The sequence below is a fragment of the Urtica dioica genome, chromosome 1 (genome assembly GCF_054948205.1).
Source record: "Urtica dioica subsp. dioica isolate 48M chromosome 1, U.dioica_male_clone48M_v1_H2, whole genome shotgun sequence".
Classification (NCBI taxonomy): domain Eukaryota; kingdom Viridiplantae; phylum Streptophyta; class Magnoliopsida; order Rosales; family Urticaceae; genus Urtica; species Urtica dioica.
This window is the reverse complement of record NC_142756.1, coordinates 16,270,849-16,287,646: the sequence shown is the minus strand read 5'-3', so window position 1 is coordinate 16,287,646 and position 16,798 is coordinate 16,270,849. Positions and strand designations below refer to the sequence as shown.

Here is a 16,798-nt window from a genome sequence, read left to right as displayed (position 1 = left end):
GACTAAGGGACTTGTGAGATTCCTTAATAATTTATATATAAAAGCAAACAATGGCTATGATTCTCAATGCAAATTAATTAGTCTATTCTATATCCATCAAGAGATAGAGGTGATTTTGCAAAAGAAGATCATATATAAAAGCAAACAATGGTTATGATTCCCGATTCAAATTAATTAGTCTATTCTATCTCCATCAAGAGACAGAGGTGATTTTGCAAAAGAAGATCATGTATCACCCGGCTCGTGTTCATCCGACCACCTATCATCAAAAAAATTTCGCATCAAGTTATGATCGGTGGTCGGACGAAGATGAGTCGAGTGGACCAAGTTTTTCCGCATCAAGGAAGACCAAGTTTTTTTAATTCTTAATAATATGATTGATTGTTGATTTTTCCATCACGTTAAAGTACAATATCATGATTTATAATGAAATTAATTATTCTGGCGTCACGTTATTTGTAGTGTTTTCTTTTAAACTGTGTAAACAGATAATGAACTTTTAGTGCCATGAGTGCTATGATAAAATAGTCAACTTGGAGTTTTATTCATCGAACAGTCCCATTATATCCTTATATATATGTTGATTATTTACCATTGAGCGCTATGTTCTACTGTAGTAGAATATTAGATGACTCCATTACCTTAGCACTTAGATAATTTAGAAGTAAAATGTATTGGTTGTTCCAATACCGTAAATCCAAAATAGTCACAAAGAGATCATCAACTTTTACTGATTAACCAACATTGATAATATTGTGCAAATAATACACTGAAATTATTTTCTTAACAAAGGTGATATAGAAAAACATCGATCATCACTATTTTATGTCCTAGGAACCCAAGCACCGTGGAGACCGTATGGAAGGCCGTATGGGAACTTAGCACGAGCGATCTCTTCGAACGACGAGCCATCGAGCAGCAACGCGTATCCTTCTCCGTTCTTCTGGCTCACCATGGTTATCACAACGCCTACAACAAAAATACCACAACCATCAAAGGTTTTAACAGACTATATATTGATCAGGGAATACCAAAGTAAAAAAAGAAAAAAAAAATGACATATTTAATTACCATCGTCTTCCTCGGTCGCCCCGGGACGAGCAACGAAGAAGGGCTCAGATGGGATTGCGCCTTCCTCGTGCCAGGTCTTCGCCTTCTTCGCATCGAAATCGAGCTTCGACACGGTGTTGGGGAAATTGCACGGACGGTGGGCCCCCATGGCGTAGGCGTAACGGTAAGGCTTGCCCAAGAAGTTAGGGTTTATGCTACACATGTCCATCCCTCTCCCGTGTTCGTTCGGGTCCATCGCCGCATCCAACTCTCCCATCGGACTCCCATCCAAGGGAATCCTAAACCTCCCAACCCTGACCACCACACCACAGTATATATATCATAGAAACAATCAATTAAGAACACAATATATAGAGATATATACCTGGCCATAGGCAACACATCTTGGTCACCGAAGGAGCGGAGGTCGTGGAGCTTGAGGGTCTGGAGGATCGTAGGGTCGGCTTCGTGCTCGCAACCGTGAGCAATCACGGCCGTGACTCTTCTGTCCTCGTCGCGCTCCTCGTACGCGTTGATGAAGTGGAATACTATAAAGTTTGGAACTTCCACGCTCGCAACCTTTTGTTAATAAAAAATAAAAATAAAAAGCATATAAGTTTGGACAGGAGGAAAAAAAAATATCATATAAACAAAGGGTAGATCAATTCATACGATTTTGCCGCTGGTCTTGCACATGATGTGGACGAAGCCCTTGGACTCGGGTTGCCACTCGAACTTGAAAAGCTCGGCCGGCTCGGCCTTGAGAAGATTCTGGGCGGAGTATCGGAGAGGCATCTCCGGGATCACCACGTAGTTCTCGGTCACGGGGAACGAGTGGACCCACCCGGGGAACCCGGGCCCACGGCAGTCAACTCTCCCGATGACCTTCCTCTCGTTTGAGCCGGGAACCATCCGGACTGCGATGTAGCCGGGTTTGACTAGGTCAGGCAAGAGAGTGATGAACTCGGACTCTGTCACGATGGGATGAGCCGCGTGGATGAGCCCACCGAGCGAGTCCGTGTACTCTAACTTCCCGACGGTGTCGAGGGTGTCGGGGTCCACCACGATGGAGCCCTTCTGAGTCTCCGTCAGGCAGATCACCCTGCCGTCGCCGAGCCGGACGACGCCGGTGTTGGCGTTGTCGGTGAGGGACTTGCCGGAGAAGAGGTTGGCGAGCTCGCCCATGTAGGACATGAAGTTGTCGGGTTTGGGGACCTCGGAGAACTCGCGGTAGCAGATCTTATTGTTGGCCACGGCGGCCTTGTACGCCTCCGACTCGATCTGGCGGTGGCCGGCGACGAGACGGCCGTCGTTGAAGTCGAGACGGACGAGAGTAGCGTAACCGTCGAACATGTGGCGGAACTCGTAGTCGCCGATGTGCCACAGTCCGGGTCCGTTGCGGAGGTACGTCCCGTTCTGCATGGCAAATAATGACAACCATGCACGGCCACGTGAATAAAATCTTTTATCAAAATGAAATAATAATTAATAATGCATGCACGTGATGCCACGTTGCTTAAAGTCGGCTTGAAATTTAACCTTGATTTTTTTTTTTTTTTAAGTTGACTAAGATTACTAACCGTTTTTCTTTCTAATTTTTTCAAATAATTTAATTTCAAATCGTTTTTTTACCAAACATTTAAGATAGTCGATCTTTTTGGTTAATTTTGATTGAGTCGTCAGAGATGCTTTGACTATTTAAACCGATCAAAAGCCCACAACTAAACGTGAGTTAATTACCAGCCATTTCGGAATCTCTCCCTCGACGACGAGCTCGCCTTGCCACCTCTCCTGCTTAACGCTGCTCCACGCCACGTGACGATCGCCGGTCGGAGCCACCGCCGTAGACGACGGCTGAGCAGCCGCTTTGGCGTTGACTGTAGTGGAGCTCCGACGGTTGACTAATTTGGAGGAGGAGAGTCTCTTTGAGAAACCAGAGGAGAGCTTGTTTGGGATTGCGTTTGGCTTCTGAAGCAGAACTGGGGTGTTACCAATCGCCAGAGATGAAGCGATTGAGGCCATTATATTAATAACCGGATTAAATTACAACAAAGAAACAAGAGAGATCGATGGAAGGTATTTTTGGAGCTGTTAAAGACGATTGTTTGTATGGTGAGTGGTGAGTGTTTGATCCAGGACACACATGGCTATATATATATATAGATGGATATATGTCGGAATTAATGCTTTGACAAATTACATAGTTAATTAGTCGGAACATGGATTTTATCCGTTAATAAATTTAGAGTCAGAGGTCAATTAATTAGTAGTGTCTGTGCGTCTGTTAATAAAAGTGCAACAATGTGCATGTCATATTAATTAACGTGCGTATATGCGCGATGCTTAAATGGTGTTGGTATGAGCAAATCGATTTGCATGTCGACTTGAGCGGTGTGTTTCCATTCCCAACATACATTAAAAGACACGTCCTTCTTTTTCAACGGCATAGAAATGGTAGTATAGCTAGCTAGAAAACTGAACCCTTTTCAACAATTCCTTGTCGCCTAGTTAGCAAACAGCCTTTGTAGTACATATGACACCATTACAGAAGACCCATTGGAAAATACTAGAGAGAAAATGACAGGAAACTACGGGGCTGCAAACCTCATGAGGGTACTTAACCTCATGAAGAAAAAATATCCCTAAAATTTGTATGTAAAATTCACTACAGTTAATCGATTGAACGATAAAATTTTCATAATAGAATTTTTTTTCCTGTCGTGGAAACTCCCGACTCCGAGCTTTTCATGACGAAAATTTATTTTTATCGTGAAAGGTCTCAATTTATTTAACTTTCCACGACAGATATAGACTTCCGTCATGAAAACTCAGCCCTGTTTGAAAATTTGATTTTGTTGTCAAAATCTCACACACCATCACACAGGGTCAACGTATATGATATATCATTCTTTATTAATATTTTATGACACAACAAAAGCTTAAACCAAATGTAGCCAAATTAGGACATTTAGTAATTAAATGGATTAATGTATTATTGATAGTTCGATTGAAGCATACAAGCTCGCACAACTCTTTGTCTTCTTATTGGAACATTTAGCATGTTGATGTTTTAGAAAAGAGGAAATAGGGACAAAAATATTCAAAATTTTACGCTGGATACACTTGGTTATTTATTCTTTTTCTACGGATAAAATACTTATTATTTACTTTCAGTTCCACCGTTACTAAGTTATTAAAGTTAACGGAATGTCACGTGTCATGCTATGAGTGGAGTTTTTTTTTTTCTTTAACAAAATATCATTTAAATTCTAATAAAAAAATACCATTTATATTTATTTTTAAAACAAAGAAAACTTGATTTTGATTTTTTTTTTAAATTGTAAACATTCCCAAGTATAAAAACTATAAAAACAAATACACAATCGGGGTACGTAGAGATTAAATTTTGAAAATTTATAATTAGTTTTCTAAAATATTCATAGCGTATTTTCTTATAAGCTATATAAAAGTAAATAAGATTAGTAAATTTTTTATTTTAAAATCAAAACAAAATTTGCTTTGATTAAAAAAAATATAAATGGTATTTCTTTATCATAATATAAATGGTATTTTGTAAACAAAATAAAATAAAAACCCTCAGATACAAGTTTTTTTTATCATAATATAAATGGTATTTTGTAAATAAGCACATATAAATAGAATTTTGAAAAAACTTATAGTTAGTTTTCTAGAATATTTATAGAGTATTTTCTAATAAGTTATTAGTAAATTAATAAGAGTACTAAACTTTTAATTTTAAAATGAAAACCAAGTTTTCTTTGCTTTTAAAACGAAAATAAATGGTATTTTGTTTTTAAAAAATCTCTCAGATCATTACACGTGGCATTCCATTTAACTTTAACAATGCAGTAGTAACGGTCAAACCAAAAGTAAATAATAAGTATTTTATCCGTCGAAAAAAAAAGAATAGATAATCAGGTGTATCTAGCGTAAAATTTTGTGTATTTTTGCGGTCATTTTCTCTTTAGAAAGTATTAAGTATATAATCGTATTGACTGAAAACTTTTATTTGTTTCTTAGTCATAATTTTTGTTTTTTCAATCTTGAAATTATGTGGATTTGTGTTTTTCCCGGATATTGAGAAGATTTTTTTTCCCTTTACGCTCCAAGCGCCGTCGCTCAAACCATGAAGAAGATTTTTCGTTTGACGATACTCTATTTTGGACTAATTTTTAATTATAAAAAGTCAAATTTAGCTCTACGGTTTAGATATTCAAATAATATCTATCTTGTACTATTTAAAAAAAATGTAATTTATGAGCTTTTTTTAGAGTTTTGATTGTCGAGAGCTAATTAAGAATTATTTGAGCTCTTAGTTTTTAAGATATGCCAATTTTCTCAAAAAACGTGACTAATGAAAAGGGAGAAACGATGTATATAATATGACTCATTTATTATAGAGATTTGTAACTAAGTAAGCCACTTTAAACATGTGATTTTGGATTTAGTCAACATTTGACAATTTTTAGGGATATAGTCAAATGACTTATGTGACAATAATTAAGGTCTTATATATATATATTACTATTTTTATTAGATATGTTTTAGAACTGATTGCATTAAGCACACGTACATTTCATGGGATTGATTATGGCCTCACATAAAAAAAATAAATAAATAATAATAATGATCACGTAAATGCCATTCAGCACATAAAAGGAGACCGACGTAGTGCCACTCAAACTAAACCATGGCACCCTATCGCATAAAAAGAAATAGACATGGTACCACTCAAACTACGTTTTCGAGAGTTTGCTTCATTAAATTTTCCAACTAATGAAGAATGTCATAATTGCAAAACTAAAACCAGACACTCTCGAGAGGGGGGAGCTAAAGCCCCTTTAATTTGATTTAAAATATTATTATTCTGGTACATTAAAAAAAAAAACGCTTTCTTTTGAAAATCAAACTCACCCAAATTATCATAAAAAAAAAAAATTAAATATCTATTTTCTTAAAAACATTATTAAATATTATAAGTTAAAAAAAATATGCATCGTGGTTTTGGTCACCTCCAAAATAAAGATCTAAGAGTATATAAGACTACCAATGCCACTCAATGTCAACTAACCGTTTTCATGGGATACGTATTATCAATGTGAGAAATATACATTTATTATCATAAATATAATCTTAATCAGATCATAGACGCCATCATAGAGCATTATTATATGAAAAACTAAAGAAAGATATAATACAACATAGTTATTAGGCAAAACACAAAACGAAAGCTAAGGAAATAACTGAAACGGAAATTAAAAACTATGGCTATTTGGTTGCAAAATTAAAGCCGAAAATGATCACTAATGTCGAATACATTTGACACAAGCATATTCATATCACCTTCATATTTTAAAACTAAGCCATAACTCAACGAAATTTATGGCGCTAAATGTTGACATCTTTACCACATTGCATCCTCAAATTGTTTAAAAGCTCAAAAGCTTCCTTCCTTCTTTGTTCTACGTCATTTAGTTTGCGCCACAAATAATCAATTTGCATCTCTTCTTCTTTATTTTTTCTCTTGAAACGTTTAACTTTAGCACTATGCTCCCATTTTTCTGTCATTTTCTTGTCAACTTCATCATTGAGAAGCTATTAAAAAAAAAGTTAAGCCATACAAAACAAATTATGTGTTGCAATTGTATCAAAGATAAAAATAAATAATAAATAATTAAGAGAGAAAAATGGTTCATGACATAATAGTTTTGGTGTATAAACTTACTTTGAGCTTGCATTTTACAACTTTCTTGGAGCCTAGAGAGCTCCAAATCTCTCCTTTAACCGGGGCACTAGCCATCAATCTTTCCAATTTGTAATCCCATAATTTACTTTTATCCACCAAGAGTTTTTTATCCTCCTCCTCGTCGTCGTTGAGGTAGATAGAATCAGGGAGATACTCAGGGAGATACTCTTGATACCAATAGAAAAACTGCCAAGAAAAAACAAGCCACTAATATTTGCTTAAAATAAAAGTTAGAAAGGGTAATTTTTAAATTTAAGGTCTACTTTATCTAACCTTTATGGAAGTACTAGTAGTCTTGGTGCAATCAACACTTTTGTTTTGACTTGCTTTGATATCTCTTATAAGTCTCCGCTCTTCAGCCAAGCTTTCGCAACCATGTAGAATTCTAAAGCTCAATCTCTAAATCATTCATGCTCAAAATATTAGATCGTATAGGAAGGAGATCATGGTATTCAACCAGTAAATAAATTGTTGAGTAGTGTTAATACGTACACTGTTGTCGACTTCATTCCCCAACAAATAGGAATCATTAATCTTTGGTTGATATGCCTTGTTTAAAAAGCAAAGTTTGTCGAGTGACAACTTTTTATTAATCAATTCCCTTGTTTTCGACTTCAAATCACTTGCGATCCTCGTCTCTTCTCTTTCTAACTCGTCCCTCTCCCAACGCATCTTGTTCCATCTCTCGAACGACGACTGCACACATTTTACCAACTTATTATATATATATAAATATATATATATATATATATCATAATAAGATAATTAGCTAGAAATCAATATATATATATATATATATATATATATTATGTACATACACATGTATTATTTTTTGGTCGGGCTCGTGTTGTGAGGAAACTTATTTATCAAGGACCTAGTAGTGGATGTTGCTGTTTTGTGACATAAATAGTAACCTATTTTTTCTACATGATCAAATATTGAGTCTTTCGTGTGTAAAATCCGTGTTCTTAATTTTGTATTCAATCTTCTTTCAACAATGTATGTGCTTGTAAAATCACCTTTGCTACAAGTTTTCTATTTGCGAGCACTTGATCGCGATTGAGGGCTTGGATTAGCTTCTCAGCCTTGGTGATTTTGCTCCTTAAGCTTGGTTGTTCATACCATGGATGGACTTTTTTTTCTGTGGAATGAATGCCTTCAGTGATCTTGTTGACCTTGTTTGACTCAAGTTTATGTTGTTCACAACCAATTTTACAAGAATTCTCCGTGCTGTCTTTGCTTTCAAGCATTTGGGGAGATCGTCTCAATTCCATTTCCATTTTCCTCTCTAACAAAATGCTATAAGAAAAAATTTATTATCGCAAAATCAAAATACGTTTACAATAGAACCACCCACTTAACGGGTAACATTATTAATGGGAAGCAAATATATGGTAACAGATCGAAGAAAAAAATATTTAAACACAAATTACAATAACAAGATGTTAGGTCCATTATAAAATCATCGCATTCTAAGTGAAAAAAATGTGTTCGAGCTGGGGTGAAGACAAAAACCATAATAAATAAATAAATAAATAAGAACACAAATCACATTCCTCGACATTTTAAATTGAATAAATAATAACTTGTAGCGACTTAGCAAAATAATAGGTAAATAGACGTATAATAACAAACTCTATTCATACTTAAAAGCTAATTAAGCCTGACTAATTATGGAAAGAAATCCAACCTGATCAAATCGAGGCACCGGATGGAATAAGTTAATCCAAAACTTTGTTGTGTATATATAGATAACTCAATATCAACAATATCTAATCAAGTTTGTGTGTCCCTTACCCTTTTATGTATGTATACAGTTTCATGTAGAATAATATAATACTCAACAACTAAGCGCTGGCCATACTTGCACTCCAAGAAAGTCAACTAAGTATAACTTGAACAAGAAATGGCAATAAGTATTGTTTAATTATAGTCAACTTTCCAACAGATTATATATAATTTACTGCTCCTTGGAGAGCAAGCATTAATAAAAATATGTGTAGAATTTATGAAGAAAATAAGCGACAAAATCCATTTAAAACAAGTGGAGAGAAATTATTATAATGTTAGCACCATACCAAGCATTTAGGTTCCAATGCTAATGTATGCAAGTTTCAAATGAATGAAGAGGTACCACATAACTGTTGAATATTTAGATTAAATATTTAGAAAACAATTTTTCTAGTCCATGTGAGTTTATGAATCACATCTTGATAATGCTCCCAAGTATATCATAATGATTTTGTTCTATGTTCTCAAAGAAGGTCTAACAATTCATAGGAGAAAAACCATCATCACAAAACATGGTTGAAATTATTATTCGCGTAACAATTTAGTTGTTGGGGTATATTCTTTTAAAAAAAGAAGCTCTAAAATTCTATGGACACCGAATTTCGCGGTTACAAAATCAACATAATTTAAGATATTAGGGGAACATAAATGCACATTAGAAAATATAAGAACAACTACTTTAATTGGAAGAAATTGATCATTACTTTAATCAGTATAGTACAACTTAAACATAAAGTGCGTGTCTCCTCCGCTAGCTATTTCTATTAATTTACGATAGCGACCCGAAATTCCCTCGAGTCTGCTCCAATTGCTTCAAGAGCGTATACATGAAAACTCCTCTCTAAGCTCTTAATATGTGGTCCAATATCTATATAGTCTCACAATCATTACATATGAACTTCCTCAGAGGATGTGAGATTGTACAGCTTACCTTATATTTCCCTTATGGATCATATATAGGATTGCGATTATCACGAAATCACTCCCGACACTAGATTGTACGGCTTTCAGATATAAAATGTTAAGCTTGAGTAAGCCATGAGACCATGAGATAAACGGCATACCTAGACGACTTGATCATTTATCTAATCAGTGCATACATGACATGGATCAAATTGAGGAGTGTATTTTGTATACATGTAATACTTATCAAAATTTTGACGTATGATATCTCTTGTTACGTTATATGTTGGCTTATTTTTTACTGCAAATTGTTAAGGAAAGATGTCGGACAACATGCTTCGAGATTTGTAAGACTGTGTTTCATGAGAAAGAACTGTCCAAAGAAACTCTGAAGATTGATGTGATTATGGAGCTTCTGCATGATGCACAGCTGCTCGAGACTCTCACGAGGATAGGTCCTTACTATCCCAAATTGGTGAAGGAATTTGTTGTGAATCTGTCTGCATCCATTGATCAGCCACATTGCGCCCCGAGTTCTAAAGAGTCTATGTCCGAGGCCACTGCTTTGATGTTTCTTCTTCTGTGATCAACGATTTCTTGGGCCGTGGAAAGATTATCAATGCCGATCGTCTCTCTTCTATGGATGATGTGGCTAAAGAGCTCTGTAATGATGAGAAGAAGACTTGGCCAAAGAAAGATTCTCTACCTTTCGTCTGATCTTTCTGCCAAGTACTCCGTTCTGTACAGGATAGGTATCGCCAATTGGGCTCCTTCCTCTCACGGGTCAAGCATCAAGGCTGATCTGGCATGTCTCATCTATCAGATAGGTACGTGAGCTTCTTTTGATTTTGGAGAGTTTGTTTTGGAGCACTTGGTCAAACATGCCAAGTCTTATGCTGTGAAGCTTCCTATTGGCTTTCCCTCTTTGATCTATGGGATTCTATTGGCTCAAAAGAAAGACTTCTTGTGTGCTGGTTGTTGGAATTGATCTAGGGTTTAAGAAAAAGATTAAACGCTTCGGGAAGCGGCGGAATTTTAAAAAATTTCTTTTCAAGTAAAAACAGTTTTTACTAACCTAGACAAAGAAGCAAGTACATGTAATTAAAAACCAATATGAGCTAAGAGTTTACTAACCTTTCTTGAAGCTTGAACCTTGAAGAAGCTTTTGGAAAGTTTGCAACGCTCGTCTCCCCTCGCAGCACGTCTCTCTTTCTTTCCTCGGCACCTCGAGCAACCACGAAAGTTTCTATCACTAAATCACTCGAAAAGAAGGAATCAGTGAGTGGGCACTTTTAAACACTACGACTTAAGAACGAGTCTCGAAGTCGCAGAGCTAAACACTAGGTCGAGTGAGGACCTAGGTGCCAAGACAAGAAAAAATCGAAAATAAACTAGAGAGAGAGAGAGAGAGGATTTTCGGCCAAAGTTCTAGAGAGAGAGTCTCTCAAATCTCTTAAACTTGGATGAATGAAATGTGAGGAAATGAGGCTCCTATTTATAGGAGAGGTCTCACCTTCTATAAGGTAGTTTCCTCTTCTATAGAATATCACATATTCATGAGCCAATTACCTCTTTTCCCACTTGAGATGCTCGGCCAACATAGGCTTCAATAAGCCTTGGATTTGTTTCCTATTTTGTTCCAAGCCTTGCTTTGTCTCTCTCTTGGCCGAAGTTATGCTTTCCTTCTAGAGGAAATTTGTTTCCTCTTTTTCTTTTGGCAAGTATCTTGATACATTTATGCACAAAATAAACTCTCTTTCCTTGGGTATTATGGGCGCCTATTCTCATCTAGAAGGAGCTTCTAGAAGCTTCTTCATTTGTTCATGACAACATGAGAAAAGCCCATTAAGAATTTTCAATAAAATTCTTATGAAATGAAATTAATTCACAAGGCCCAATAATCAAGTTATGGCCGAGTGACATTAAGTCATCAAATGAACTTGTCAAAAAATTTATTGACATTCATTTCATCATATGTCTCAAAAGACAAAAATACCCTTTTGACTATTTTCGTTCTTGTTTTGACTTAGCTTCCAGTTTAACTATTCCTATCGATGTGATTCGTGACAGTGACCTCATGGACCCAAATGAACAAAGCTTGAGCTAAACACTTGGACTCAAAAGTTCACAAACCTTTTCCAAGTTTAGCTTAATGCCAACTGACTCCACTAAAGAGCTGACACTGAAAATCTCTCGGTTCAAATGAATTTGTTTTCTACTCAAGAATTCGACCTAATTATGATGAGCGGATCCACTGAATATTATCTATGTTTACTCTTCATGAATGTCATCAGCTTGTCGGGATTTACTAAATTACCATTTTACCCTTCTAGCTGTTATTTCCTCAACTCCTTTGTCGCTTGTGAATAAGTTAGAAACAATGTATTGACGAGGAGCTAACAAGTCACATTGTTTCATCCAAAAGAGTCAGGACTCAATTTGGACACTGGCCAGTTCATTTATTCACACTCCAAGGAACAAAGCATGAGGTGACATACATTGCATTTCAGCAATCTTGTACATGAATTCCATATCTATGAGAACTTCACAAAGTTACTCATGACATACTCACAACTTAGTACTTCACCAATAGGCCTTGTTCGGAATCACATAGTGAGTCCGAACTTTGACTTTCTCAAATGAGAATACTAAGGTGTGAAATGGCATATCTCATTTCAGGATTAAGGTAAGCATGATGCAATTCATACATAGTGACTTCGAGACACAAGAGGTTAAATGGTTTGTTCTTATATTGTCTCTAGAAGTGCACTGGTCAATTCAGTACCTTCGGAAGATACCTAGAAGAACTATAGAGTCCCAAACTCTCAATGCCTCATAACCAGACATCATAGATTCTTCTAACAATCATACTGAGGTCAATAGTCCTTTGACCCTAAGATTGCGAATATATCGTTTTAAGCAAACTACGAAGAGTTTGTTCATGCAAATCTACATTTGTCTCTTCGTAAGTTGTTAAGTTTGTTTATGGACTAAAAGACTAAGGTTTTATCATAAAGCTTCAAACAAAGAAAGAATGAATGAACGTTTCAACTTTATTAATGAATGAATAGGCAATTACAAGCAAGAGTCTTCATGAGACTTTATTACATCAAATGTACAAAATAAAGACTACAACTCTTCTTGTGGGCACCATTGACAACAAACTCCCACTTGACTCAAAGAAGATGTGAGTAGTCCTACATGCCTAATCCCTCTCGAAGTTGGTCGAAGACCATGTTCGCTAAGGCCTTGGTGAATGGATCTGCTAGGTTGTCCACCGTAGAGATCTTCTTTCACTTCCACGTCTCCGCGCTGCACGATCTCTCGAATCAAATGGTATTTCCTCTCAATATGCTTAGAGCGCTTATGGCTTCTAGGTTCCTTTGAGTTAGCGACAGCCCCACTATTATCACAATAAAGGGTCATGGGCTCGTCGACGTTTGGAACAACTTCCAAATACTTAAGGAACTTTCTAAGCCATACAGCCTCTTTGGATGCTTCACAAGCAGCCACATATTCTGCTTCCATTGTGGAGTCAGCAATGCAAGATTGCTTAATACTTCTCCACACAACAGCTCCACCATTAAGGATGAACACAAATCCCGAAGTGGATTTCCTGGAATCCTTATCCGCTTGAAAATCGGAGTCGGTATATCCCGTCATAGTCAGGTCAGTACCTGAGTATGTAAGCATCAAGTTCCTAGTTCTTCGAAGATACTTAAGAACATGCTTAACAGCAATCCAGTGCTCGGGTCCAGGGTTGGATTGGAAACGACTAACTACGCCAACGGCGAAACAGATGTCAGGTCTAGTGCAAAGCATAGCATACATGAGGCTTCCTACGGCAGAGGCGTAAGGAATCTTCCTCATGTCTTCAATCTCTTGTGCAGTCTTGGGAGACTGGTCCTTAGAGAGTGAAACTCCATGCCTAAAGGGTGTTTGACCCCTCTTGCAGTCTTGCATCGAGAAGCGATCCATCACCTTATCAATATAAGATGATTGAGAGAGCGATAGGGTCCGGTTTTTCCTATCTCGAAAGATTTGGATTCCCAGAATGTATGCGGCTTCTCCTAGATCCTTCATATCGAATTACTTTGCCAGCCAGACCTTAACCTCAGATAACTTACCCACGTCATTACCAATGAGTAGTATATCATCGACATATAGTACCAGAAACACAACCTTGCCTTCGTGTATTAACTTGTAAACACAAGGCTCATCTATTGACTGTTCAAAGCCAAAGCTCTTTACAGTTTCATCGAATCTAATATTCCATGACCTAGATGCTTGCTTTAGTCCATAAATGGATTTAAGCAACTCACAAACCTTGGTCTCTTGACCTTTATCCACGAAACCGTCTGGTTGAGCCATGTAAATGCGCTCGTCAAGATTTCCATTCAGAAAGGCTGTCTTGACATCCATTTGCCAGATCTCATAGTCGAGAGCTGCAGCTATGGATATGAGTATGCGGATGGATTTAAGCATCGCGACTGGCGAGAAGGTTTCTTCATAGTCAATCCCTTCTTGTTGGGTATAACCCTTCGCCACAAGTCGTGCTTTTAACGTCTCGACGTTCCCATCAGGACCCCTTTTCTTCTTGTATATCCACTTACACCCTACGGGTTTAATCCCTTCAGGAAGGTCTACAAGTTTCCAGACTTTGTTGACATACATCGAGTGCATTTCAACTTTCATGGCATCAAGCCAAAGGTTTGATTCAGAACAAGCCATCGCTTGGCTATAGGAAACAAGGTCATCCATGTCGGAGACGGCTACAACAGACTCTCCATAAGACATGTACCTGTCAGGCTGTTGAACAGCCCTCCCACTACGTCGAAGTACTACTTGACGAGATTCTGATGAGTTAGGTTGTGTTTCAGTTGGGGTAAGAACAGTTCTTACAGATGAGGTAGAAGCTTCCTCACCCAACTTTTCTTCAAGCACAATTTTGCTTCTAGGTTTCGCATCCTTCATAAAGTCCTCCTCAAGGAAACGAGCATTCGTCCTAACGAAAGTCTTATCATCCTCGGGACTATAGAAAGTAAAACCTTTGGTTTCCTTCGGATATTTTACAAACAGGCACAATTCTGACCTACTAGCCAACTTGCTAGTCTTTTGCCTCAGCACGTGTGCAGGGCAACCCCAAATTCGGATGCGGCCAAGATTCACTTTACGGCCAGTCCATCGTTCATAAGGAGTACCAGGAACCGTTTTAGACGGAACTTGGTTCAGAATGTAAGCGGCTGTTTCGAGGGCATATCCCCAAAAGGAAAGCGGGAGTGATGAGTAACTCATCATTGATCTAACCATCTCCATAAGAGTTCGGTTTCTTCTCTCTGACACTCCGTTTTGTTGAGGTGTGCCAGGTGCGGTAAGCTGAGAAGCGATACCTTCTTCTTTAAGAAAGTCATCGAACTCTCCAGACATATACTCACCACCTCGATCAGATCGAAGGGTTTTGATCACTTTGCCTGTTTGCTTTTCCACTAAAGCCCTAAAGACCTTAAATACGTTAAAGGTCTCGGATTTGTGTTTAAGCAAATAGACAAACCCATATCTTGAGTAATCATCAGTGAAGGTAACGAAGTATTCGTATCCTCCACGTGCCTGTTGGCTGAGCTGACCACATACATCAGAATGTATTAGTTCCAGCAACTCAGTGGCTCTTCGACCCTTATCGGAGAAAGGTCGCTTAGTCATTTTTCCTTCTATGCAGGATTCACAAGTAGGTAGTGAACCTATTGCAGAGGCTTGGAGTGGACCGTCCCTCACAAGTCTCTTAATCCTATCTAGACTGATATGACCAAGTCTTAAGTGCCATAGGTATGTTGATTTTGTTAGATCGGAGGATTCAGAAAGTTTGATCCTCTTTGGCTCCCTAATTAGATCGTTATCTATTTCGGTGTCTAAAAGAGAAGGTTTAGTGGGATAGATGTAAAAAAGAGCATTCTTCATACATGCATCAGTGACAAAAGAATTATCAGGAAACGAAATACGAATTCCATTCTTAATGAACTTTAAACAATAATCTTGCTCACGAAGACGAGCAACGGATATTAAGTTCTTCCCAAAGGTAGGAACAAAATAAACATTATTCAAGTTTAAAGTGCGGTCTTCAAAAGACAGCGTCACGGATCCCACAGCCTTCGCAGACACCAGGCTCCCATCACCCTATTTGAAACAGAACTCGCCTTCCTCTAAGCTTTTGGTTTTCTTGAAACCATTCAAGGAACAACAAATATGGTTAGTAGCAGCGGAGTCAAGAATCCACGTTGATACTGTTGGAATCGATCTAGGGTTTAAGAAAAAGTTTAACGCTTCGTTAAGCGGCGGAATTTTAAAAATTTTCTTTTTAAGTAAAACTAGTTTTTACTAACCTAGACAAGAGCATGTACATGTAAATAAAAACTAATATGAGCTATTAAAGTTACTAACCTTTCTTGAAGCTTGAACCTTGTAGAAGCTTTTGGAAAGTTGCAACGCTCGTCTCCCCTCGCAGCACGTCTCTCTTTCTTTCCTTGGCACCTCGAGCAACCACGAAAGTTTCTATCACTAAATCACTCGAAAAGAAGGAATCAGTGAGTGGGCACTTTTAAACACTATGACTTGAGAACGAGTCTCGAAGTCGCAGAGCTAAACACTAGGTCGAGTGAGGACCTAGGTGCCAAGACAAGAAATAATCGAAAATAAACTAGAGAGAGAGAGAGAGGATTTTCGGCCAAAGTTCTAGAGAGAGAGTCTCTCAAATCTCTTAAACTTGGATGAATGAAAATGAGAAGAATGAGGCTCCTATTTATAGGAGAGGTCTCACCTTCAATAAGGTAGTTTCCTCTTCTATCAAATGAGCCAATTTCCTCTTTCTTTTCCTTGAGGAGCTCGGCCAAAATAGACTTCATTAAGTCTTGGAATAGTTTCCTATTTTGTTCCATGCCTTGCCTTGTCTCTCTCTTGGCCGAATTCCATATAGCATCCTCATGCAAATTTGTTTCCTCTTTTTCTTTTGGCAAGTATCTTGATACATTTATGCACAAAATATTCTCTCTTGGTTGGGTATGTTGGGCGCCTATGTCCTTCTAGAATGGGCTTCTAGAAGCTTTTCCATTTGTTCATGACAACATGAAAAAGGCCCAATAAGAGTTTTCAATAAAATTCTTATGAAATGAAATTAATTCACAAGGCCCAATGATCAAGTCATGGCCGAGTGAAACATGTCATAAAATGACCTTGTCAAAAATTTATTGACATTCATTTCATCGTTTGTCTCAAAAGACAAAAATACCCTTTTCA

At 37.5% G+C, this 16,798-nt stretch overlaps 2 protein-coding genes across 2 annotated transcripts; both read right to left on the bottom strand.

The window, feature by feature from the left end:
• Positions 1 to 823: 823 nt before the first annotated feature.
• On the bottom strand, positions 824 to 3,072 carry LOC149407529 (carotenoid cleavage dioxygenase 8 homolog B, chloroplastic-like). Its single transcript, XM_089620599.1, has 5 exons — positions 2,791 to 3,072; positions 1,723 to 2,466; positions 1,436 to 1,629; positions 1,072 to 1,364; positions 824 to 969 (listed from the first exon to the last, which is right to left on the bottom strand). The coding sequence occupies exons 1-5, from the start codon at positions 3,070 to 3,072 to the stop codon at positions 824 to 826; spliced, it is 1,659 nt and encodes a 552-aa protein (XP_089476725.1).
• Positions 3,073 to 6,288: 3,216 nt separating this feature from the next.
• Positions 6,289 to 8,554, bottom strand: LOC149407528 (uncharacterized). The gene is made up of 6 exons (XM_089628949.1): positions 8,508 to 8,554; positions 7,837 to 8,116; positions 7,310 to 7,513; positions 7,091 to 7,216; positions 6,797 to 7,003; positions 6,289 to 6,666 (listed from the first exon to the last, which is right to left on the bottom strand). Exons 2-6 carry the CDS (start codon positions 8,095 to 8,097, stop codon positions 6,460 to 6,462), a joined length of 1,005 nt encoding a protein of 334 aa, XP_089485075.1. The 5' UTR covers positions 8,098 to 8,116; positions 8,508 to 8,554; the 3' UTR covers positions 6,289 to 6,459.
• Positions 8,555 to 16,798: the final 8,244 nt, after the last annotated feature.

Excerpts from the sequence above, each read along its gene's own strand:
- LOC149407529 (XM_089620599.1), bottom strand. The coding sequence starts at position 3,072 with ATGGCCTCAATCGCTTCATCTCTGGCGATTGGTAACACCCCAGTTCTG. Across the intron at positions 2,467-2,790 it reads GAGAGATTCCGAAATGGCTG|AACGGGACGTACCTCCGCAA; the intron begins GTAATTAACTCA and ends TTTGCCATGCAG. Across the intron at positions 1,630-1,722 it reads GCAAGACCAGCGGCAAAATC|GTTGCGAGCGTGGAAGTTCC; the intron begins GTATGAATTGAT and ends TATTAACAAAAG.
- LOC149407528 (XM_089628949.1), bottom strand. The coding sequence starts at position 8,097 with ATGGAAATGGAATTGAGACGATCTCCCCAAATGCTTGAAAGCAAAGAC. Across the intron at positions 7,004-7,090 it reads CTACTAGTACTTCCATAAAG|TTTTTCTATTGGTATCAAGA; the intron begins GTTAGATAAAGT and ends TTTTCTTGGCAG. Across the intron at positions 6,667-6,796 it reads TTGTAAAATGCAAGCTCAAA|CTTCTCAATGATGAAGTTGA; the intron begins GTAAGTTTATAC and ends TTTTTTTAATAG.